This window comes from Sorex fumeus, unplaced genomic scaffold, assembly GCF_029834395.1.
Source record: "Sorex fumeus unplaced genomic scaffold, SorFum_2.1 ptg000003l, whole genome shotgun sequence".
NCBI classification, from domain to species: domain Eukaryota; kingdom Metazoa; phylum Chordata; class Mammalia; order Eulipotyphla; family Soricidae; genus Sorex; species Sorex fumeus.
In genome coordinates, this window is record NW_026606060.1 from 11,797,621 (window position 1) to 11,824,872 (window position 27,252).

The window sequence follows — 27,252 nt, forward strand, 5'->3', positions numbered from 1 at the left end:
TGGATTCTTCTGATTTAAAATCGTATACAGTTTGGGGCTATAGATTTTTTTCCCTCTACATAGATAGAGGATGACTAATATTTAAGTACAAATGTACTGATAAAAAGTAAAACAAACAACAAAAACCCTGGGGCCAGAAAGATAGTAAAGGGGTCAAAGCATATGGTGAAACTAGATCGATCTTGGCACATTCCTCCTTGAGCCCAGCCAGGAGTCACTGCTGACCACAGAGCCAGGAATATACACTGAGTATCACCGGGGGTAGCACAAATCAATCCCTCACTTTCACCACCACCACCACTCATTTTGACCTACAAGACAAGATTTTTTTAAATTTTTCCTAGTGGCAGAATACTATTCCTCTTTGTGTGTGTGTGTGTGTGTGTGTGTGTGTGTGTGTGTGTGTGTAGCATGGCTCATTTTCTTGAGTCAATTTTTCTTTCAATTAACAGATTGATTTTACATTTTTCTATTAAAAACAAATGTAAACAAAAACTTTTAAACTGTATACTGACAAAAATCATTAAAGTTTACAGATTTTTCCAATTAGGGTATATCTTTGCATATCATACATAAGATAAAGGGCTAATATACAAGATAAATAATTCACTAACTTAAAGAAAAATAAATTAGCAAACACTTTCCAAAGTAGGAAAAACTGAAACAGGTACTTCACCAAAGAAATGTGCTAATAGTCATGAGATGCATTGCTATTATCACTTATTGTCAGAAAACAGCAATTTAATACAACAGTGAGATATAACCTGGCACATTATTTAAGAATGACAATGGCTTATCTCAAGGAGAATAGAAACTACAAGTTCTGTTAAGGGTGTGGAGAAGAAATGAACACTCACACACAGCAATTTAGAATAAATTTGTCCAGTCTCTATGATAAACAATACAGAAATTTCTTAAACTTTAAAATTGTTCATCCCTAATTCTCAGCAATTCCACTCCTAGGTTTGTATATAAAAAAACACAAAAACAGTAATTGAATATATATTAAAAAACAACAAAATATGTATTTGCATGTTTATATTCTTTGTTATATTACCTTTAAAATCCAAGAGAAGGAAAAACCTGAGTCTGCAATAAGATACAGTTGGATAAAGAAGTGTACAGAATGGAATATTGCTCAGCCATTAAAATATTAAATATAGGCATTTGATCTCACATGGATGGAACTGGAAGATATCACACTCAGTAAAATAATAAGGACAAAGAAAAATATTTAAAGGTGTCATTAGTTTGATGTGAGAATAAGGAAAGAAGTCTAGAGAACACAAAGTACTATGAGAATAAATAGATTCTGAAATGAAGTGGTGCCAGGGATGAACCCGACTTGGCCCTATGCCAAGACAACCACCTTAACTCTGGCCCCTATTACTGTAAATTCTTAGGTGGTCTGAAGTTATATTTATTTGGGAGAGGGTCACATTTTTTACTTTTTTTCTTTTGTCCGTCCATTGTATAATTTTGGTGCCTTGCTCCTAGTTATGTGTGAGATTGTTGTTTGCTTGCTTATTTGTTTTCTTAAGTAAATTTGGGACCTGATGATTGTACAGTGGATTGGCATTAATACCTTGTATGTGTCTGACCTGGGTTCAATCTCACATATTCCATCTGATTCCCAGAACCCTCAGAAGTGACCAGGTGTGACCCCCAAACAAACAAACAAACAAACAAATTAAAAAAACCTAATTTTAATATTTTGTTCGACTATTTTTGAAGTTGTAAACCACTTTGGGCTTCATTTATCACTTTAACATTTTATCTTCCTTATATTCTAATTGGCATTTCAACTGGGTGAATTTTTATCTTCTAAAAGTTCCATTTAGAACTTTGACAATATTATGACATAACCCCTCTGTCCTGGCTAGTTTCTACTGACAAATCTGGAGTGCTCTTTTAAGAGTTCAGTACGTGAGTTGTGTTTCATTTAAATTTTAGGTATTATCTTTTTAGGAATAGCTGCATTTCTATCTAGTCACTAAGCCTTGGGGGCATGGAGGTTAGTCCCACCTAGGCAGTACCCAGAATTACAAACTAATTGTCTTGTGGTAAGACTGTGGTAAATTGGTCTTGTGTTATGGTAGTTAACAGCTGTCACCGGGAACACACTAGTTGTGTTAAGGAAACCATGAGATATTGTGGGTCATGCGAGGTTTCACACTTACTAATAATCTTGTGGTTAGAGCTATACTCATAAATGTCTTCTGACACCTTTTCCTAAAGATCCACACTTCTTCAAGTACCTGATCCTTCTTTAGTACTTAATATTATTGTGCTTGCTACTTATATCTCTGATCTTGGGGGACTCAAGTTTGGTTGATTAAACACTTTTGTAATCTCTTAAAATTTTACTCCACTCTATATTTGTGAGTTTAAATCTCAATACTTGTTACCATGATTCTTTTATTCTAACTGTAATAGATCTTATTTTTTATTTAACCGCAAAATAGATTTATTAAAATTGTGGCTAATGAATAATTATAAGTTCACAGTCCCTGGAAGAGGTCTAGAAATTCATACTTGTTCAGCTCTCTCATAATGACAGTCTATGAAGTCATATCTTAGAAAATAGTCAAAGTTAACTGATAAAATATTTATCAGTTTTAACCACAGATTTGGAGGAGGAGCTGTCCTCCCGTTGTTCATCGATTTGCTCGATCGGGCCCAGTAACATCTCCATTGTGAGACTTCTTGTTACTGTATTTGGCATATTGAATACTCTCGGTAGCTTGCCAGGCTCTCTGAGAGGGGCAGAGGAATCGAACCTGGCTCAGCCAGGTTGGCTGCGCGCAAGGCAGACGCCCTACCGCTGTGCTATCTTGAAGAAAAGTATGCTTACCTGGTGTTCTTTAAGATCCTAGGTGGTATGTGTGTGTACTTTTTTTTTTTTTGTGAGGGCACACCCAGAGATGCTCAGGGCTTACTCTTGACTGCACTCAGGGTTCATTTGTTGGGAATTCAGGAAACCATATGGAGTTTCAGATGCTGAAAACAAGTCCACCACTATACTATATCTCCATTTCAAAGCTATTATATTTTTCCCCATGCTCAAAGTTTGCTAAACTAGTGAAGCAAGAATTATAGAACATATCACCTCAATTCAAACTTTATATTCATCAATAGCCAATTCTGACGTGGTCAATACATAATTAAAATTTGATTTTGTATGAAACAAGAAAAAATATTAAAGAAATTTAGAACATTATTCAAGTGAGCACATTATAGGTTTTTTAAAATATATGCCTTTGATATTTACCTTAATCGCTGCACCACAATATTTTTAAATGACATAAATCTGATTCTGTGTATCAGAGCTATTAATTTTCTGAATATTTTCAAAGTGAGATTTATGAAATTTCCATGCACTTCTTCAGCTTCCTATGGCGTTAGACAAGGAAAGGCATAATAGCAAAAACAAGATGTTCTGACATATTTTTTCCTACTAAACTTCCTTTATAATCTGATTTTTTCCTTAAGGTATGATCAGGATGTTACCTACTATGACTTTCTCCAGTATATCCTGGATCATGCTTTCCTGCCTTATACCCCTGTCTCAAACACAAGGTAAAAATTATTTTTGTATTGTGTTCTGTGAATTATTAAAGACATAACGTGGTATATGTCAATGTGATACATATAGTAGTGATAAATTTCATCACAGTAAGATGAACCATATTGAAGATTCTTTACGTGTATTTGCCTTTTTGGTAACTAATGGTGAAAAGGATCCTACTGCTACACTAGTATTTGAATGAGGGCCAGATATTCCATGATATTAAGTAAACTTTCTTGCACACTGCCAACCCTAGATTGCACCCTGGCATCCCATATGTTTCCCCAAGAACTGCCAGGAGTGATCCATCAGCACAGAGCCAGGAGTAAGCCCTGAACACTGCCAAGTTGGCTCCCAGAAAAAAAATTAATTCATTGCAAAATAAAAACAGTGAGGTAAGAGTTCTGTTAGTGACTTCTATATTAGGACATAGAGGATAAAATATAAAAGTATCAGACCAAAGATTAAAGTTTAAGGTATAGTTCTTAAGTGAAAGGAGGAAGATGATATCTCCCTTGCAGACAGAGGCCAGGGTGGAATAATGAACTTGAATATTTTAAAAGCAAAATTATAGCTACCATTTAGTATCTCTGACTCAAAACCATCACAAACCTCAAACAGTTCATAATGTAAATTCTTATTACATGGGGCTGGAGTGATAGCGCAGCAGGTAGGTTTGCCTTGCATGTGGATGAGCCGCGTTCAATTCCCAGCATCTCATATGGTCCCCTGAGCACCACCAGGAGTAATTCCTGAGTGCATGAGCCAGGAATAACCCCCGTGCATCTCCAGTGTGACCCAAAAAGAAAATAAAGAAAAACTCTTATTACAGTCCTAAACTTTGATCCAGAGATATTCTTCAAAGCCACCTCCCAATCACTTATCATTTCACCTGTTTTCTTTTCTTCTGCCTTAGGTGTTGATTTTGAGAAAGGTCTGCCCTCTGCAAAGATCATCTGTCCAATGGACTCTGTGCTCTATTACTCTTACTGCTATACCTTATTTATGAAACCAACTACCTGGATGGATGCTAATGTGAGAGGCTCAAGTTTAAACTGAATATTAGAATGGTTCATCTTATTTCGTGGGAGAGATCTCATTCCACCATTGTTTTTTTGTCTCAAACACTCCTCCTCTCATCTTCCTCTAAATGGGTCACACTCAGTGTTGTTGCAAACTTTCTTTCATTTCGCCCTAAACAGATAGTTTGCCAGAAGCGACCCTCAGGATCCCTTGCATCTGTGCTCAGCAAATCCGAAGCCTCCTTCGTGGGTTCAGTGGTCAGGAATAATTTGGATAACAATTCTGATGTCTGGATTGGACTTCATGACCCCACTGAGGTGAATTTTCATCTTTTCTGTTAACACAAAATATTTCTATGATTTCTAGGGAATTCACCACACCCTTTGTCTTCTCAGTAAAATAACTTAAATAAATTAAAAATAATATATTTGAGAAAACCTTAAGGGAAAGAAAATTATTATGCCTCAGTGGAAGAGATGAGTTTTGAGATTGTTTGTACATAGCCGAGGTTCCATCACTTCTCAAGCACTGGTAAAATTCACCAACATACCTTGGTATTTCAGCATTATGATTATAACATATTTTATAATTGTTACACTGAAAATTCTAAATGGATATGTATTGTATTTTATCCTATAAAACATACCTTAATGTTAAGTACCAAATAGTAAATACAAATGCACCAATTATTGTTTAAACAGGAACATGTAATTCTTTGGGTTCCAAAATTTCCAGTGATTTTTACCTGGGGATTTGGTCAGGGACAGGGGACAAAGGCTGTAGTAACAGGGAATTAGGGAGTATTCAATGTAAGCTGTAGTAACAGGTTTAACACATAGCAGAACAGACCACATTTCATAGTGCATGGGGTTTATCAGATGTTTCACTTAACATGACTTAACTAAGGGATTCATTCAAGAAGAGCTATACTGTCCAATTAGTCTAATATAGTTCTGCTTTCTACTCAACAGGGCCGTCTCCATGGAGCTGGTTGGGAGTGGAGCAGTGGTGATAGATTGGTTTACCATGCCTGGGAGTCAGGTGGTCCATCTAGTCAAAACTTTGGTTACTGTGGAAGTGTGTCAGAAATATCAGGTAAGAAACAGCTTTCAGGTGGTGGAGTGGTAGTACAGGGGGTATGGTGCTTGTCTTATATGCAATAGACCTGGGTTCAATCCCTAGCTCCCCATCAAGCCTGCAGGAATGATCCCTGAGCACAGAGCCAAGAGTACGCCCTAAGCACAGCTGGGTGTGATCGGAAAAGGAAAAACCTAGAAGTAGAGGACAGCCTCTGTCCAACTAGTTTCATAACTTAATTCTCATTTCTAAATATAAATTTTCTCCCCATCTATTGCCTCTTTTCATTAATGATGGTCTTTGCAATGAGCTCAGCAGACCGGAGAGAAAGCACAGGAAGTAAGGCACTTGTTCTTGCACATGATCACTTTGGTTTGAATCCACGGCAATACATATGGTCCTATGAGCACAGTTGGGGGAATCTCATAAGCACAGAGCCAGGAAACGTTCCTGAGCACCACCACAAACTAATAATAATAATCAATGATAATAATCTAGAATCAGGTATACCACTTCTATTGGCTTCATAAATTTCACCATCCAAATTAACATTTGTTCTTCTATCACTTTAGATTTTCAAAAATGGAAAGATCATTACTGTGATATGAAGTTGCCTTATATCTGCAAGTTCAGAAGTTAGTGTGTAAAGTCAACAAGCTTTTTGTCAACTGAAACTGATCATATATGTGATATCAAAATGAAGACACACTACAGGCAAAAGTATTAACCTGGTAATTATAATCTTCCTTAATTGCAAACCTCATTTGAATTTTTTTCTGTCATATCACATGAAATCAAAGAATAAAATAATAAATAAATTGGTTCAAATGTGTGTATTTTTATGATTTTTTATAGCAAGGCATGATTTCCTGTCTTTAGGCTCATCCTGAACTCTGAAGAAAAAATTTTAATTATGCATTTCCACCCCAGTATTTGTTTATACCTGAATAAGTAGATACTAACCTCATAGGATGTATGTTATATATGAAGAAAGACATTGTTCTACACCATGCTTTATTGAAAATTTATTTGATAAAATATGTGACATAAATAGCCTAGCTACTGTATTGATTTCTACACAGCAGCCATGTATGGCGATGTTTCATTAAGTTGTAATCTTTCATTGATAATAAATTTTATAATATATAATAAATAACTGCCTGAACTTCAAGCCAGAGTGCTTACAAGTATTTTATTAAAATTATTTTGTTTGGATTTTGAGTCATATTTAGTACTTAGAGCTTGCTTCTTCCTCTTTTCCCAGGAATCATACTTGGCATAGGGCTTCAGGATCATATGTGGAATGTGGGATTGGACCCGGGTCAGCCATGTGCAAGGCAAATGCCCTGCCTGTTTTATTATCTCTCGGTCACCACCATTTGTGAATTTCTTCCTTAAAATGATAAAAGGTGATCTTATTCACCTGGGTAATTGAGATAAAGTAAGAGAATAGACAATACTGCACAATAAATAATGCTTGTCCCTCAAGTTCAAAATAAATTATCAATTCATGAGGGAAAATGTAGGGGCAGGGAGAAGACTTGACTAAAAGTGACAGATTATGGAGGAAGATTGAGGGCACTTTGCTTATGTTGGGGTGCAATAATTTTGTAATTAGTATCAATAAATGTTGACACAGTTGCAACCACCTAAATTATATTAAATAAAGTTTTTAAGATTTTAAGATGAAGTAAAATTTGAATAATTTGATAACTAACACTAACTTTAGGACAATCACACAGATATATACAACCCATTAATCTTTGCTTCCCTAGAAATGGTTTACAAGAAACACAGCATTAGGGACATTGGATAGTATTTCTGAGCATTCGCGATACTGATTATTTGGAGGCTGTGAAAGAAACTGAGTTACTTGAGGCTTAGAGCACCATATATTGCAAAACCTCAAACACAGGCTCAATCATGCAAAACAAGTTTTTGAGTTATAACCAGTTCACTTTTTGAGTATGTTTGAAATGAAATTATTTTATGTAGGATGTTTGGGAGAAAAGAGGCAGAGAAATAGGGGGTTAGTGGGTGAGGGAGAAAAGAATGGGAAACAGAGAGGGAGGGAAGGAGAGAAATGGAGGGAAGAGGGAGAAAGAGAACTCCATTAAGTAAAGGGAAAAATATATTCTTCAAGCAAGATAATGGAGTGTGCTTAATCATATGAAAGATTTAAAAGTGAGACATACTGGAACCAAGCTACTGGAAAACTGGGAGCTGAGTGGAGGCCCAGTCCTGATTCAAGTGGGCTTGGAGGTCTTAGTCATGAGGCCCACATAACTAGATTTTTCTGCTGGATCCCAATTGGGTGAGACTCGTCCGAGCATGTGGAGAGTGGCCCTGAGAAAGACTGTGGTTGGGTTCTGGAGGTTTTCAGCGGCTGGGGTTCTACTTGGGGTGTGGAGGGAAACTCAACCCCCCCCCCTCTGAGGTGTCCTTAGACCCACTTTTGTATAAGGGCAGTAGTTCTGCATCTCTATACTCCATAACTTAAAAGACACTACAAATTATCATCTGACTCATGACCAAAAAATATATTGAATAATGTGACATTCTATTGATTTCACTATACCACATATAATCTGAGTTTCATCTTTGCTCACATATAAATGTTTCTAGTAGCTTGGCAGTCACACCCACAAACTGACCCCAGCACCATATAATCCCATCATTGGCCAAGATCCAGAAACTATAATAGTCTTTTGCCACTTGTAGTCTAGCACACTGATGTACCTAAAGCAGCACACATGTGTTTGGTTTTAACATACTTTCTCATATTATTTTATATACATTCTCTATCCCTCTCAGATTGCCGAGCAAGATACGAAAAGTATCCCGCCTGCACTGCAGAGCCTGGCAAGCTCCCTGTGGCATATTTGATATGCCAAAACAGTAATAATAACGGGTCTCATTCCCCTGACCCTGAAAGAGCCCCCAATAAGGCACCGTTGGGAAGGAAAAGTGAGGAGAAACTGCAAAAATCTCAGGGCTGGGATGAATGGAGACGTTACTGGCTCTCACTCAACCAAATAGATGGATGACAGTGACACACTCATACAGTATTTTCATCAAATTTGTTAAATTAGCAGTTTTCCTTCAACTATTCTATCAATTAGAAAACTTTTTTTAAATTGAATCACCATGAGATACACAGTTACAAAGTTGTTCACGATTGGATTTCAGTCATACAGTGTTCCAACACCTTTCTCACCATGTCTCTCTCTCTCTTCTCTCTCTCTCTCTCTCTCTCTCACACACACACACACACACACACATACACACACACACACACACACACCACTTTTTCCTTTGGGAACTTATTTTTTGAATACAAGTACTGAAAAGTTGTCATGCATTTCCCTTTACCTCCTTTCAGTACTCAGTTCTTGTTCAGAGATCATTTCCAGCTATCTATGTCATAGCAGTCATGGGCTGGAACGATAGCACAGCGGGTAGGGCGTTTGCCTTGCACGCAGCCAACATGGCTGACCCAAGTTCGATTCCTTTGCCCTTCTCGGAGAGCCCGGCAAGCTACCACACGGCAGAGCCTGGCAAGCTCCCCGTGATGTATTCGATATGCCAGACACAGTAACAACAAAGTTTCCAACGGAGACGTTACTGGGCCCACTCGAGCAAATCGATGATCAACGGGAGTGCCTTTACCTTTACCTTTATGTCATAGCAGTCTTTTATCTATCCTAACTGCCCTCCACACATCCCTTTCCTCCGACTGTCACCCTGCCCCCTCATACATACACACACAGAAGACACAGATACACACTTGTGGCTTCTAACCATGGATCAGAACTTCTGGTCCGCATATACTGTCCTTGAATATTAGTCTCAAGATATCTGTTTTATATCCCATAAATAAGTACAACTAGTGTATGTCTGTGACTCTCCCTCTGACTTATTTCACTAAGCATAATACTCTCCATGTCCATACATTTGTAAGTAAATTTCATGACTTCTTTTTTCCTGGCTGCTGCATTAAACTAGGAATTGTTTATCTGTATAAGAACACCCAACCTACCTTAAACTGCTTAAGTAGTACAAAAGTGTATTGATTAAGAAATTGAAAGAGATGTTTTTTTTTGAGATATATATATATATATTAATTTTTATTAGTGAAACACCATGAGCTACAGTTGTAGACTTACACATTTTTGTGCTTGGGTTTCAGTTATACAATGATCAAGTGCCCATCCCTCCACCAGTGCCCATTTTCCACCACCACGGATCCCAGCATCCCTCCCAACCCCCATCCCCCATCCCACCCTGCCTCTGTGACAGGGCATTCCCTTTTGTTTTCTCTCTCCTTTTGGGTATTGTGGTTTGCAAAAGACCCATCAAAACAATGGGACTACAAAATAAAAAGAAACTTTCTTAAAGAAGAAATCTGAATGGCTAAAAGGCACACACACACAAAAAAGAAATGCTATTCAATAAAGCATTTTGACTTTTAATTTCCATATTATTATATGCATAGAAGGATTAATATCATTCTATAGGATAGAATAAACTTATTACAAAAGAAAATAGGAATATAAAAGTGATAAAGGGAAAGGAGTGCCCTGCCACAGAAGCAGGGTGGGATGGGGGATGGGGGGTTGGAGGGATACTGGGATTAGTGGTGGTGGAGAATGGGCACTAGTGGAGGGATGGGTTCTTGATCATTGTATAACTGAAACCCAAGCACAAAAATTTGTAAGTCTACAACTGAACTTCATGGTATTTTACTAATAAAAATTTAAAAAAAGAAAAGAAACTGAAAGCGAGGACCTTGGGACAAAAGCAGCCCGGAGCCTCTTTCTCTTCGTCCCCAATGCTGTGCGGGTCTTCTTCTCCTCCCAGGTCAGTTAATTCACCAGTATTTGAACCCGGATTTGACTTTTTCCCAACAAGCACACCAGGCGACCTCTAGACCCTGGGACAAAAGCAGCCCTGAGCCTCTTCTTCTTGGTCCTCTTCTTGGTCCTCAACGCTGTACCGTTTTTCTTCCCCTATGAGATACTACCCTCCAACCCAAACACACACACCAGATTCCCATGGGAGTGTGGCCTCTTCAGACGAGGGCATGGCTTTTGTAGAAGTGAGCTTTGCCTAATTTTAGGCAGGCCAACACTCATGCAGCCGCAGGTAGTTTACTCATACCAAGAAATCTAGTGTACCATCTCAGTTCCCATACCTAAACGCCAACATGAAGAAACCCCAAACAGTAAACTGTTCAATGTCAACAGTCTAAATTCACCAAATAAGAGACACAGAGTGGCAAAACGGATTCAGAGACAGAACTCAATATTCTGCTGCCTACAAGAAACTCATCTCAACAGTCAGCGCAAACACAGATTCAAAGTGAAAGGATGGAAAACAATCCTGCAAACAAACAGCTCCCTCAAAGAAACTGGGGTGGCCATAGTAGTATCTAACAACATTAATTTCACATTGAAAAAGATTAGAAGGGATAGCGAAGGCTATTTTCTCTTCACCAAGGGGTACGTACAACAGGAAGAAATCATACTCTTAAATGTATGTGCACTGAACAAGGGAACAGCTAAATATTTAAAATAGCTGCTAACAGATTTTAAGGACGACATTGCTAGCAACACAATAGTAGTTGGAGACTTCAACATCGCCTTATCACCTCTGGATATATCAAGAAGAACAAAACTCAGCAAGAAAACATTGACTCTGAAGACAAAAATAGAAAAGAGAGGGCTTATAGACCTATACAGGGTTTTACACCCCCAAAAGAAAGAATACACATTCTTCTCCAGTGCACACAGAACATTTTCCAAAATAGACCTAGGCCACAAAACCTCAATAGAATTCAGAAGATAGAAATAGTATCAACCATCTTTTCAGACAACAATGCACTCGGGATAGAGGAAAATCACACACAGACACGGATAACCAAATCAAACACCTGGAAATTAAACAACTCAATGCTGAATAATGCATGCGTCAGGAAGGAAGTCAAGGATGAAATCAAAAGATACCTGGAAACAAATGAGAATAAAGACATGAGCTACCAGAACTTATGGGATGCAGCGAAAGCCGTATCAAGGGGAAAATTTATAGCTCTGCAAGCATTTCTCGGGGCAGAAGAAAGGATGCACATAAACAACTTGACTTCACAGCTCAAGACCATAGAAAAGGACCAACAGCAAAAGCTCAAATCGGGCAGAAGGAAAGAGATCATAAAACTTAGAGCAGAAATCAATGACATGGAAACCAAAGAAAAAATCCAAAAGATCACTGAAACCAAGAGCTGGTTCTTCGAGAAAATAAACAAGATAGATAAAACACTAGCAACAGTCACAAAGAAACAGAGAGAGAGAACCCTAATAAACCGAATCAGAAATGAGAAGGGGATATAATAAAAGAAACTAAAGAAATTCAAGAGATCATCAGAGACTGCTTTGAAAGTCTGTATGCCACAAAACACGAGAACCTAGAAGAAATGGATAAATTCCTGGATTCCTATCATCTCCCAAAGCTAAATCAAGAAGCTCTAGAGTACTAGAATAGACCTATTAACATCAAGGAAATTGAAACTGTAATCAAGTCTTCCAAAAAACAAAAGACCAGGTCCAGATGGATTCACTAGCAAATTTTTCCAAACATTTAAAAAGGTCCTATTGCCAGTTATTCTCAAGCTTTTCTAGGAAATTGAAAAAACAAAAACTCTCCCAAACAGTTTCTATGAAGCCCATGTCTCTCTAATACCAAAAAACAGACACCAAAAGGAAAGAAAACTACAGGTCGATATCCCTGATGAACATGGATGCGAAGATTCTCAACAAAATACTAGCAAAGAGAATTCAACTACTCATCAAAAAGATCATACACTATGACCAAGTGGGATTCATCTTGGGGATGCAAGGATGGTTTAACATTCGGAAATCAATCAACATAATCCATCATATCAACAAAAGAAAAGATAAAAAGCATATGATCATATCAATAGATGCAGAGAAAGCATTTGACAAGATCCAGCACCTGTTTATGATAAAAACCCTGGCCAAAATGGGGATAGAGGGGACTTTCCTTAATATAGTTAAAACTATCTACCAAAAGCCTACAAGAAACATCATCCTCAATGGGGTAAAATTGAGAGCCTTCCCTCTAAGATCAGGGACGAGACAAGGATGCCCACTCTTTCCACCACTGTTCAATATAGTACTGGAAGTACTTGTTATAGCGATTAGGCAAGAAAAAATTATTAAGGGCATCCAGGTAAGAAAGGAAGAAATTAAGCTCTCACTTTTCGCAGATGGTATGATACTATACTTAGAGAACCCTAAATCCTCTACCAAGAAACTCCTAGAAACTATAGACTTGTATACTAAAGTTGCAGGCTATAAAATCAATAACCAAAAGTCAATGGCTTTCCTATATGCCAATAGTGAAAGAGAAGAAAGTGACATGAAGAATACAATCCCGTTCAAAATTGTGCCCCAGAAAATTAAGTACCTAGGAACAAGCTTCACTAAGGAAGTTAAGGACCTGTTCAAAGAAAACTACAAAACACTACTTCAGGAAATAAAAGAGGACATGAGGAAATGGAAAAATATACCCTGTTCTTGGATCAGGAGAAATAACATTTTCAAAATGGCAATACTTCCCAAGGCACTGTATAAATTCAATGCGATCCCCATTATGATACCCATGACATTTTTCAAAGAAATGGAGCAAACACTCCTGAAATTTATATGGAACAATAAGCCCCCATGAATAGCTAAAGCAATTCTTGGGGAAAAAAATGGGAGGAATCAACCTCCCTAACTTCAAACTCTACTACAAAGCAGTAATAATTAAAACAGCATGGTACTGGAACCAAGGCAGTGCTGTAGACCAAGGGAACAGGGTTGAATATACTGACATCTCCCCCCAAGCATATGATCATCTAATCTTCGATAAGGGTGCAAGAAAAGTGAAGTGGATCAAGGAAAGGCTCTTTTAACGAGTTGTGCTGGCAAAACTGGATGGCTACATACAAAAAGTGGGCTCAGATCTCTGCCTAACGCCATGTAAAAGAGTAAGATCGAAATGGATTAAAGACCTCAATTTCAGACTGGAATCCATAAAGTTCATTGAAGACAAAGTTGGCAAAACCCTCATGATATTGAAGCTAATATTATCTTCAAAGATGTCACGCCACAGGCCAAGCGAGTGAAAACAGAGATAAACAAATGAGAATATCTTAAACTAAGAAGCTTCTGCACCTCAAAAGAAACAGTGACCAAATACAAACACAGTCTACATAATGGGAAAGAATATTTGCCGAATACACATCTGATAAGGGGTTGATATCAAGGATATACAAGGTACTGGTTGAACTCCACAAGAAGAAAACATCCAACCCCATCAAGAAATGGGGCGACGAAATGAACAGAAACTTTCTCAAAGAAGAATTTTTAATGGCTAAAAGGCATAAGAGAAAATGGTCTACAACATCAATCATCAGGGAGATGCAGATCAAAACAACAATGAGATATCATTTCACACCACAGAGACTGGCGCAGATCCAAAAGACCAAAAGCAACCGGTGATGTTGCAGACGTGGCAAGAAAGGGACCCTCCTTCACTGCTGGTGAAATGCCGACTGGTTCATCCCTTTTGGAAAACAATATGGACGATTCTCCAAAAATTAGAAATTGAGCTCCCATTTGACCAGCAATACCACTCCTGGGAATATAACCCAGAGAGGCAAAAAATTATAGTTAAAGTTACATCTGCACTTGTTTGTTCATTGCAGCACTGTGTACAATAGTTAGAATCTGGAAAAATCCTGAGTACCCGATAACAGATGACTGGTTAAAGAAACTTTGGTACATTTGCACAATGGAGTACTATGTAGCTGTTAGAAAAGATGAAGTCATGAAATTTACATACAAGTGGTACTCTATGGAAAGTATCATGTTAAGCGAAATGAGTGAGAGAGGGACAGACATAGAAAGATTGCATTCATCTGGGGAACATGAAGTAACAAAATAGGAGACTAACACCCAAGAGTGCCCAAGATTAGTACCAGGAGGATTGCTCCATGGCTTGGAGGCCAGCCACACATGCTAGGGGAAAAGGGAGCTCAGATAGAGAAGGGAGCACCAAATAAAGGGTGCTGGGAGGATCTTCCTAGGATGGGAGAAGCTTGCTGAAAGTGGAATATAGACCAAACATGATTGCCACTCAATGCCTCTTTTGCAGACCACAACACCCAAACGGAGAGAGAGAACAAAAGGGAATGCCCTGCCACAAAGGCAGGGTGGGATTTCGGGGATGAGGGGTGGGAGGGATACTGGGACCCGTGGTGGTGGAGGATGGGCACTGGTGGAGGGATGGGTACTTGATCATTGTATAACTGAAACCCAAGCACAAAAATTTGTAAGTCTACAACTGTACCTCATGGTGTTTCACTAATACAAATTAAAATAAATGTCTTCAGAAGCACATAAACTTTTCTAATAATTTCCATTTACATTCCAAATGAAATATTCTCTTTTTAGATAGTTATTTTTATAGAAGGCAGTCTCCTGCCCCCATGCCTGGCTGTCCTTGCCGGGGCCCCTTCGAGGGGAGCGGGTTGAATTTTCCTCTCCAAACCGACCAGGTCTCCGGCAGCCGAACACCTCCAGAACCAACCACCACCATGCTGAGAGCACTCTCCACAAGCATGAAGATACTGGCAGAGGAACAGAGGCATGCGGGTCCCGGGGCTGAGATCTCCAAGCCTGCTCGTATCGGGGCTGAGCATCCTCCAACCAGATCCTCCATATTCCAGTAGACAGGTGTCAAACCCACCAGCTGGCCCCCTGGCACCGTGTAATCCCATCAACGGCCAAGACCCAGAGACTGTAAAACCCAGCATTTGCGGCTCTGTGACATATCATTATCTTATTCTTATTTTGGACAAACTGGAAGGGTACCAAATGTAACCTGCCCACATGGCAGAGTCTGGCAAACTCCCTGTGGCGTACCCAATATGCCAAATACCAGTAACAATGATGGGTCTCATTCTCTTAACCCTGAAAGAGCCTTGAATATGTACTTTTTAAAAAATTCTCAGGGCTAGGATGAAGGAGACATTACTGGTGCCTGCTCGAGGCAATCGATGAACAACAGGATGGTAGTGATTGTGGTTTTTATAGATAACACACCCAGAATAGCAAGATTGATGAAAGTCCAACCTCTATTATGCTCCAATCAAAATTTCAGGTTGATAGTTCTGTTGGCCTTTTCTGTAGTGAACATGAATATGGTAGACCAGAGCCATATACAGCAGTGCAAGGGAGACCATCTGTACCTTATTGAGGACCTCTTACATGCTAGGAATAGGCTATTCAACTTGACTTTTCTAGCTAGTTATTATTTTTGGTTTTTAATATTGCAGTTAGTTTTTCTTGTAGTTTTATATTCAGTTATATTTTTAGCACAGTGGGTAGGGCGTTTGCCTTGCACGCGGCCCACGTGGCCCACCCGAGTTTGATTCCTCCACTCCTCTTGGAGACCCCGGCAAGCTACCGAGAGTATCTCACCTGCATGGCTAAGCCTGGCAAGCTACTCGTGACATATTCGATATGTCAAACACAGTATGTTTTTATAATGTAGTTATAATTATATTTTATAATATTTCTATGGGGGATTTTTGTTTGTAACTCTTCGAGTCTCTTATATTCGAATGTTTATTTAATTTCTTCTCCAAGTAAGGGACATCTCAGCTATTTTGATACAGTTTCACCTTCCGTACCCTCCTTCTTGAAAATTGATTATGTGGACTTGATTTCTGCTCTCTTGGTCTCTAGACCAATTTTTAAATTAATTTTCTGAATATCATTCTATTTCTATGCTTTCCAACACCATAATTTCCATTTTACTACCTATGAAATGGTTTTTGTTCTCTTTATTGTGTTCTTTACCTTGAAGATTGTAGCTTGAATTCCATCATGTTTGAACCTTTGTAAGAGTGTCTCTCCTTGGGGGTATGGTGCAGCCAGCAGGTCAATGTGTACCTGTGAGGCGAGTGCATCAGCAGCCTGATGGCGCCTTCAGACTTCCAGATACCCCAAAATTGCTGCTGTGCCTTTGGCCAGACCCCAAAAACTTGGGTCAAGTTTGCCAAGAAAGTAAACGGCCAAAAGTTAGGTATGTGGGAAACACACCCACAAACTACCTCGGCTCAGCTATATAATTGGAGGTATGGCCTCTCTGGTTCCTGAATGAACTGCTTAATGGCCGTGATCCCCGAAATTCAGAAACAAATCTCGAAACCCAGAGGCTTTTGGCAGAAATGCGTCCGGACCATGCAGTAGGTTACTATCGCTGGGCCACCCCAGGGGGGAAAGGGTGTTGTCCCTTTGCCTGGTCCCCCTTGGCGGCTCAGTGGCCATCATCCTCCAGAGGCCATTGGACAGTCCGGTCTGGGCCTGCAGTGACGAGACATTTTGGGTCTTACGGGATGGGAGTGAAGCCAGGCTTGTCCTACCCACCCCTACGAGACCCCAAGTCATCGTCCACAAACGGCAGAAATGTGTCCAGACCCCACAGTAGGTTACTGTCGCTGGGCTACCCAAGGGGGTAAAAGGCGTTTTCCCTCCGCATGCTCTGTTCGGTGGCTGTCATCCTCCAGATAGCCATTGGACAGTCAGGTCTGGACCCACAGTGAAGAAACTTGTTGGGCCTCACAGGATGGAGTTGGAGCCAGTCCCTGTCTCCCTGTCCCAACACCCACGAACGGCTTCTCTGGCTCCTGATCAAGCTGTTCAACGGCCATGATCCCAGAGACTCATGAGCAAATCTCAAAACCCAGTGGCTTTTGGCAGAAATTCCTCCAGATTTAAGTGTTAAAATTTTGGAATTTCAAAATCACATGGCTGGCCCTATTGCAGCCACACGACATCGTATGTTATTCATAACCAGCAATAGAAAACAAATTGTCTACTGTTGCCTTTTCAGCAGATCTGAGTGTTGGGGTAATATCTCAAATAATAATGGTGGGTCTGGTGTTGAAATATTGAATGTGATTAAAGTAGAGAGAGAGTAATGTGGAAATCATCTGCCCCACAGGTAGAGGAAGGAGACTCAAGAACAAATCTCAGAACCCAGCAGGTTTTGGCAGAAATTCCTCCAGATTTAAGTGTTAAAATTTCAAAATTTCAAAATCATGCAGTCACTACTGCAGCCACACGACATCATATGTTATTCTTAATCAGCAATAGAAAACAAATTGTCTACTGTTGCAAAATAGAGAGAAAGCAGTATGGAAATTATCTGCCCCACAGGTAGGGGGAGGGTGTGGGATGGGGGTATACTGGGGTTTTTGGTGGTGGAGAATGGGCACTGGTGAAGATATGGGTGTTTCATTGTATGACCGAGACTTGGATGCAAAAGCTTTGTAACTGCTCTCATGGTGATTCAATAAATAAAATCATAAAAAATGAAAAAAAAGTAAGGTGGAGTTCATGCACAATTCAATCAGCTAATCAGTAGCTGAATAAATAGCAGTACTCCTACATAAAAAAGTGTCTCTCTTACAGTTATATATCTCTATACAGAAATTTTTCAGTTTTCTGATTTTCCTTAACACTGTTATAAGTGATGTTTTACACTTTTCTTGAAGAAAATTATAATTTTATAGTTCTATCACATTATATTTTCCAGTGATTTTTGGTTTTTGTGCCATCTTTTGTGACAAATTCCTACTTATCTTCATTTGGTTTGTGATTATCTGTTAATACTTTGGAATGATTAATCCAACTATGTTTTCATAAGTTTTTCGTGTAGTTTTATATGGGAATCATAGGTTGAACTTTATAAACTGGGGTTATTTTCCTAGCATCCAGAGTTGTCTGCTGCTTTGCAAATTGATACTCCAGTATCTATTGAGATGATTAGAAGTTAGTGCCAACTCAGGTAGAAATTAATGCAGTAGAGAATAGAGGTCACTTCTGTCTCATACCGCAAACTGAAGTATTTCAAAAGATTGCTAATATTTCATCTGTGAGTGTAAGAACTCAAAATGCCTTTCTTTAGGTCAATTTCACACTCAGCTCATCTCAGGGTTTCATTTAGGGTTTCATTTTCCATGATGTTGAATTAGTCTGACTTATAGATTCTGAGTGTCAAATGTTTTGAGAGAATATAGATAGGAAAAGAAGCTCAATACAGAACATAGACAAATTATAAAATGGTGATTTCCAAGTCTAGAGTGCTTTTTATTATTATTTTTAATTTGATTTAATTTTTATAATGTTTTTACAATAATTTATTACATTTAATTTTCCAACACTAATACCAGCACCATTGAACCATTCCACCACCATTATTTTGAATTTTCCCAACCACTGTCCAAGCCTGCCCCAATAGCAGACCCTAAGTAATTTTTCATTTGTATTGCTTATTATAAATAATTTGCTAAAATTATCAAAATATTTTTCCTTAGAAGAAAGTTTGTGAAGACTATTGTATCTCATCCTGGGACCATTAAGTCCTTGTATAAAAGATTGCTAATGTTGTTACAGGTTGAGCCTTCTGTGTGAATATTTTGTTAATTGAGATTGGTTGCCTTTTACTTTACATCTCATCCAATGTGGTGTGCTATTCCTGGTACATCAGTGGTGTAGAGTATGAATTCCTTGGTCACATTCTCCAAGAATTATAAAATTTTAACTAGGTGTTATAGCTGGAATTAAAATTTTAACTGGACGGTGACTTTGGGGTCAAGAGGCATCTCTGCAGTTTGTTGATCTCTTCTGAGATTGGTTCATGAGTCTCTGGATCACGGCCAGTTAATGAGCTTATATGGCATCAGAGATAGTTTGTGGGCTTGACTGCCAGGATTCAGGAAGAAAAGGAGGATGGGGGAGGGGGGGTCACCTATCCCTGACTCCACCAAAAGAGCCTTGAGATTTCAGTCACAACACCTTGAGCTTTTCAAGAGATTCATTCATTGATGAGTCTTTTCCTGAGCCTATGGAGACTGTTGGTGATTGGGTTCTGGAGGTTTTTGGCTACCTGGGCTCTGTTTGGGTGAGTGTGGGCTTATCTAACCCCCTTTGGGGTTCTGCTGATGAAATTCAGCCTCATGTGAGATTGCGAAGCATCTCTCTAAAGTACTTTTTAGTCAAATAATACTAATATAAGCAATCAAGTGAATTAATTAATTTATTAGGTAAATTACACCTTCAATTCGGGTATTACAGACTTTCACTAGGGAAAATATTTATTTTGTTGAAGACAAACCCAGGGATCGCCTCAATTGTGAATGTAATAGATTATTACAACCAATAGATCCATTTCAGAGGATTCTAATGAAACCAAAGATGGAAAAATTTACTTCTGATTCTCAGTAACTCCTCTCATTCATAGAATCCACTGTCTTTCTGGAGACCACAGACACCATTTCTTGGTCACTGTCCTGGTCAAATGCTACTGTGGCTGTCAGGAAATCTATTGGTGTTCAGGTCATATTCAGTTCATTGGTGTCTTTTCTACTATTCCCTAGCTGTTAATTATCTGCCTTGGTTGGTGACTCCCTTTCCCCTAGCACTCAGATGTGCTCCCCAAAGTCTTCTTTTTAAGGGAAACACTCTTTATTTAGCCTGGATACATGTGCTTTTCTTGTCCACAATGTCCTTAGTTTGTTCAAGACAAACCGAGGGATCGCCCCAATTGTGAATGTAATAGATTATTACAAACATTAGATCCATTTCTTACAATAAAGATCTTATTGTAAGAACTTTAAGGTTATGATCACGATCATGATCATCCTGTTGTTCATCGATTGCCTCAAGCAGGCACCAGTAACGTCTCCTTCATCCTAGCCCTGAGATTTTAAAGTGCCATATTCAAGGCTCTTCCAGGGTTAGGAGAATGAGACCCATTATTGTTACTGGTATTTGGCATATTGGGTACGCCACAGGGTGTTCGCCGGACTCTGCCGTGTGGGCAGGTTACATTCAGTAGCCTGCCAGGTTGTCCAAAGTAGGAATGAGATGATAAGATGTCACGCTTCTGGGAGCTGAGTTTTGTAGTCTATGGGGTATTGGCCGTTAATGGAATCACACGGCGCCGGGGGTCAGTTGGTGGGTGTGACCCCTGCCTACTGGAAGATGGAGGATCTGGGTTGAGGGTGCTCAGCCCCAATTCAAGCAGGTTTGGAGATCTCAGACCCGGGACCCGCATGCCTTTGTTCTTCTGCTGGTACATTCATGCATGTGGAGAGTGGTCTCAGCATGGTCTTCGGCTGCTGGAGCTCTCCTAGGGGCTGGGAGAGAAAATGAACCCGGCCCCCTCCAAGGGGCCCCAGCAAGGACAACCAGGCACGGGGGCAGAAGACTCTGCGCTGTTCTCTTCCGGGCTGGGTTTTGTAGTCTCTGGGTCTTGGCCGTTGATGGTTAAGGTTACAATTACAAATTTTATTGCCCAACTCTCTAAATCTTCACAGGATCACAAAAGCACTTGGCAATTGTAGTGCAGTTACATCTACTGTCTTTGATATCATCTGCCATATATTCCCCTGAAAACAATTCCTCAATCTGCTACATCTTCAGGTTGAGATTTAACCATGTTTCTCGTAGCTGAAACAGCAGGAAGAATACCCGTCCTGGATCTTTTTGCATCTGCTGTTTTGCAAGAATGATTCTTAAAAAATGAAATAATACACTTTATAGTAATCCAGCTTTTAAATTTTATTTTATTAAAGTGCCATATTTACGAAGTCATTCATAGTTGAGTTTCAGATATACATTGTTCAGCATGTTTCTAGGTTTCCTTCTGACCTCCTCACTCAGACCTCCACCTTGACAAACACCTTTTTATGTTTGGTTGTTAAAGTTTGCGTCTCATAATTTCTTATTGTTGAGTCTGTGATTTGGATATTTAGCTCAATCATTTCTTAACACCACCAATATACCCACATTCAGTTGTTCTAAATACCACATATAAATTATATGATTCTGTGTTTATCCTTCTTCTTCTGGTTTGCTTCATTTAACATATCTTTCAGTTATATCCATATTGCCACTAATTGCATGTTAATCATTCATATTTTGATATGATTTTCTCTCAGCATTATATTTCTAAAATTAAATGCTACTATGCTTGTAATTGGGATTCTGTCATTCTGTAAGTATACCACTGCTTACTTATACCACAAGGTTTTATCCACTTGCCTATAAATTAATATTTAAATTTCATGTCCAACGGTTTTGTAATCATTTTATTTATGCCATTTTACATAACACAAGACCACTTCATTTTCTTGGAAGTTGGATGATTGACAGAGTGCAAGAAAGTTCCAGTTTTCCCAAAAGTGTTATGATACAAATATAAATACTACAATCAGCTGAAATTTAAAAACTTTTTGCCTCAAATTCTAAGCGAGTTTTGAAAAAATCATATTTCCCTTTTTGTAATCATCTGTTCTATTATAATCCAATTTTATTTTTATTTGAATTTATTTCTTCCAAAGAGGTTGAAATATTGCCCTCTGTGCCATGATCATAGTGATTATTCTGCTTTTTCTTCTGTATGTAACACACTTTCCTGTTGTTTACTCTTTTTAATAAATTCATTGCTATGTTTCCTATTGGATTTTAATTTTATATGTTTTTTCATTCATAAGTATTCCAGGAGAGATAATTCCATTCTTCCCCTATCAAATCATTATTCTGGTTGAATAATCAAAGTAACCTCACACATTGTTTTACTTTTGGCTGTGGGTTTGGATCTGTGCTCAGGAATCACTCCTGGAGGTGCTTACAGGATCATATGTGGTGCTGGTGATCAAACCTGGATTGGGCACATGTAATGTAAGCATCTTACCTATCGTACTCTCCAGTTCATTCTCACATATAATGAAGTGAAGAAAATTTAATCAGCTACAGGAAATATATCTGTAGAAAGGTTTAAAGAGAGAAATTCAAAAGTTTATGCACATAAATACACAATTTATATAAAAACATAGTATATATGAATACATGCGCATTTATCATCTATTTATCTATACCATCCTCTAGGTTTATTATTGATTAGATAGTAACCTCGATATTCAAAGAGATAATAAAGAGAAAAAAGATAATGAAGTGTGTCACATCATTATAAAAGCATATTTTTGCTAATCTTACATTTACCTTCGATATTTAAAGTTTATAAAATGTTAATTCTGTTATTACACATTTTATGGCAAAGTCTTAAATTCACAACCCTCTGTGCAGGGGAACAGGATGATGAGAATGAAGATCTTCAATAGTTTCATTCAAGTAATTCGTATACCAAAGTGTTATGTCACAAAAGAAATCTGAACTTAAATTTCTTGAATCTTGCATAATAAGAGGAGTTAAAATTCTATTTTTTTTTTGAAACAGACTACCAGTGACATTAAACAATTCAGTGCATCCTTCCCAGCTAGCCATCTGCAGCAGGTCTCTCATTTTCAGTTTCTATTAATAAGAATTACATTTCTGGATTCTTTTCTATCATGGTGCTAATGTTTGCTAACTCTGAAGCATACTACTTCAGTATATACTTCTCTTTTACACAGGTAAAAAAAGTAAAAAGATCTGAGAAGATAACATCATAGCAGAGATTTCCGGTGCACTATGGCTTGAATAATAAGGACTATTTGGGGGTATGGTGTGGCCAGCAGGTCAATCTGTACCTGTGAGGTGAGTGCATAAGCAGCCTGATGGCACCTTTAGACTTCTAGATACCCCAAAATTGCTGCTGTGCTTTGGCCAGACTCCAAAAACTTGGGGCCAAGTTTACCAAAAAAGCTGCCAAAAGTTAGATATGTGGGAGACACACCCACAAACCACCTCTGGCTCAGCTATATAATTGGAGGCATGGCCTCTCTGGTTCCTGATCAAACTGCTTAACGGCCATGATCCCAGAGACTCAGAAACAAATCTTGAAACCCAACAGGCTTTTGGCAGAAATGCGTCCGGTCCCTGCAGTAGGTTACCAGCACTGGACCAACCCAGGTGGGAATAGGTTTCTTGCCTTGACCTGTTCTCCCTGGCAGATGGTGGCCGCCATCCTCCAGAGGCCACTGGACAGTCAGGTTTGGGCCCACAGTGATGAGACACGAGGGACTTCACAAGATGGGGGTGGAGTCAGCCCCCATCCTGTGATTTCAGAGACTTAGAAACAAATCTCAAAACCCAACAGCTTTTGGCAGAGATGCATCCGGTCTCTGCAATAGGTTACTGGCACTGGGCCACACCAGGTGGGAATAGGTTTCATGCCTTGACCTATCCCCACTGGCATCCCGGTGGCCACCATCCTCCACCACTGGACAATCAGATTTGGGTCCGCAATGACAAGACATGCAGGACCTCACGGGATGGGGGTGGATCCGGCCCTTTCCTTCCCACCCCAACGAGACCCCGAGTCGCTGCCCACGAATGGCCTTTCTGGCTCCTGATCAAGCTGCTTAACGGCCATGTTCCCAGAGACTCAGAAACAAACCTCGGAACCCAGTGGCTTTTGGCAGAAATGTGTCTGGACCCGAAATAGGTTATTGTCGCCAGGCCACCACAGGGGGGAAAAGTGCTGTACCCTTCGCCTGCTCCCCCTAGGCAGCTTGGTTGCATCCATCCTCCAGAGGCCATATGACAGTCAGGTTTGGGCCCTCAGTGATGAGACACATGGGGCCTCATGGGATGGGGGTGGAGCCAGCCCTTTCCTCACCACCCCAACAAGACCCAAAGTCGTCACCCATGAACGACCTCTCTGGCTCCTTATCAAGCTGCTTAATGGCCATGATCCAAGAGACTCAGAAACAAATTTCAGAACCCAGTGGCTTTTGACAGAAATGCGTTCAGACCCCGCAGTACGTTACTGTCACTGGGCCATCGCAGGGGGGAAAGGGTGTTGTCCCTTTGCCTCCTTCACCAAAGCAGCTTGGTTGCTGCCATTCTCCAGAAGCCATTGAACAGTCAGGTTTGGGCCCTCAGTGATGAGACACACGGGGCCTCACGGGATGAGGGTGGAACTGGCCCTTTCCTCCCCACCCCAACGAAACCACAAGTCACTGCCCATGAACGGCCTTTCTGGCTCCTGATCAAGCTGCTTAACGGCCATGATCCCAGAGACTCAAGAACAAATCTCGGAACCCAGAAGGTTTTGGCAGAAATTCCTCCAGATTTAAGTGTTAAAATTTCAGAATTTCAAAATCATGCAGTCACTACTGCAGCCACACGACATCATATGTTATTCTTAGTCAGCAATAGAAAACAAATTGTCTACTGTTGCAAAATAGAGAGAAAGCAATATGGAAATCATTTGCCCCACAGGTAGGGGGAGGGTGTGGGATGGGGGTATACTGGGGTTTTTGGTGGTGGAGAATGGGCACTGGTGAAGGTATGGGTGTTTCACTGTATGACTGAGACTTACACCCAAAAACTTTGTAACTGGTCTCACAGTGATTCAATAAAAAAAATTATAAAAAATGAAAAGAATATAAGGACTATTGTCCAAATAGAGCAGAAGTAGGAGTTTTGAGTATTAGCAAACTGGTTCTGAATGACTTCATGGATATGTTTTCCATGGACATATTTCATTACCATATTTTCCAAGGATGTTAGAAGGGGTGGATATTCCCAAATCAAATTATATCTAGTGGACTTGACAAAGATAAAGAAAGACAAGAAAGGTAGTAGAGAGATAATACAGCAGGTAAGGGACTTGTCGAGCATTCAGCTGACCTGAGTTCCATCCTGGACACCCCACTTGGTTCCCTGAGCACAGAACGAGGAATAAGCACTGAGCACCACCAGGCGTGGCCTCCCTAAACAAAAACCAACAAAGAAACAAAGACAAGTGATTTGTCAGAGATTTTTCTTGACGCTTTCTCCCTGGTCACTCTTCCTTCAGTGATCTCTTCCCTTCTAATATCACATTCAGAATGCTGCTACCTCTCATCCACATCAGCATGATATAGTGTTGTGTGAATATTCTTTCTTTTGGGGGCACAGAGATAGAATAGCGAGAAGAATTCTAAAAATTGCTGGAGGGCTGCTAGCTTGCTCTGGCAGGACAGCAGCGAGGAAGTGTCCCACAGCCTCTTTTTTTTACTATTCTACGTACACACATCTAATACACTCAGTACAAAGAAGGAATTAACATGGAATAGGGGTTCCAGGAGGGACATCAAGACATCAAGCCTACATTGGTCTGTTACCAATGATCACAGCCTCCAAGGAGGAAAGCAAAGCCAAGTAGCCTGGCACCATGAGCTACAGCATGCACTGGAATGATAAGGGCATTTGAGAGAATTTCTGTATTCCAAAGCTGAGATGGATTAGGGATCTCTGAGAAAGGGAAGATTGCTTCTATGTAATACTAAAAGCTAAAAGGTAGCAAAGGAAAAAGATGTTAACCCTTTCCAAAACAGTCCGGACACATGACTCATGGCTCGCCCATTTTCATGGGACCTGTGTTTCTGCCCACTTGAGGGTCAATCTCCACAGGCTCATCCTAACACTCTGGTTGGGCACCAACAACATAGATGCTGGTTTCTGCCTAACATTTCTGTACCAGAAACGAGGTAAGAACTTCATTCTTTTAGGAGTGCTTTAACCATTCATGTTCAAACAGGGGTGCTTTTAAGAGGTAGGTTTCAGTTTGATTTATGTAGTAAGGCTGAGTTACCCATGAACAAAACAACTTAAAACTCCTTCATCATTACTTCACCTTCTGCTAACTAATGATAAGAAGTTTTACTTTGCTGAATTAACTTCACAGTCTGGAGTCCAAGGTAACAAAATTCTGCTTTACCTGGTTCTGTGGGGCTTCACTAATGTGTGAGGCTTGGTCCGAGCACTCTGGAAAGCAACTTGGAGCATGGCAGTGAATGGGTAGTGGAGGTAGTGGAGGTAGCCTGATCAGGTATTTATCCGGCTCTGGCAGGGTGGGTCTTCTGGATGTGATCCCTGGGTCACTGGAGATTGGTGTAAATAGGCAGAGATTGGTGGAAATCCATTGTTTCCAGGTCCTGTTGAGTCTGGAGTCCAAGGTCACAAAGTTCACTTTACCTGATTCTGTGGGGCTTCATTCATGCATGAAGCTTGGCCTGAGAAGTCCGGAAGTGGCCTGGAGCATGGCAGCTGCTAGGTAGAGGTTCCCAAATGGGATAGGACCACTGTCTCCTTCATGCAAAATTCTACTTCATGGAACGGGGAGAAAGGGCTGCAAAGTTTAAGAAGAGAACTCCCAGAATGACCACCAACTGGGGGCTCTTTGGCACCCTTGCAGTAATATGGGAAGATGCCTTCACTGACAACATTGATGAAGAATATGATCGACTGGTTCAGCACCTCCATAATTGTGCGAGGTATGCCAAGGGACAGAAAGCCACAAAACGACACCTGTCTTCAAAAACTCTTGAGCTCATTGGAGATGGGCGTGAGCCTCAGGCAACCACAAGCTAATGTCCGAGCTCAGAAACCAGTGCAGAGAAGCGATAATGGAAGACCTTAAAGAGAGAAGAGCAGCAGTGCTGGGAGATGTGGCAGAAGCCAGGAAAAGCATTCGCAATGCATGCCTATCCTTCACCAACTCAAGACCAAGATGACTAC

At 39.9% G+C, this 27,252-nt stretch overlaps 1 protein-coding gene across 1 annotated transcript in view; it reads left to right on the forward strand.

Annotated features, from left to right (window-relative positions):
- The first annotated feature begins 3,503 nt into the window (after positions 1 to 3,503).
- Positions 3,504 to 27,252, forward strand: part of LOC130028257 (lithostathine-like) — a 34,890-nt gene continuing 11,141 nt past the window's right edge. The window contains exons 1-3 of the mRNA XM_056119004.1: positions 3,504 to 3,579; positions 4,485 to 4,603; positions 4,771 to 4,908. Coding sequence (XP_055974979.1) covers positions 3,504 to 3,579; positions 4,485 to 4,603; positions 4,771 to 4,908 — 333 coding nt within the window. The remainder of the gene's footprint in view (positions 3,580 to 4,484; positions 4,604 to 4,770; positions 4,909 to 27,252) is intronic.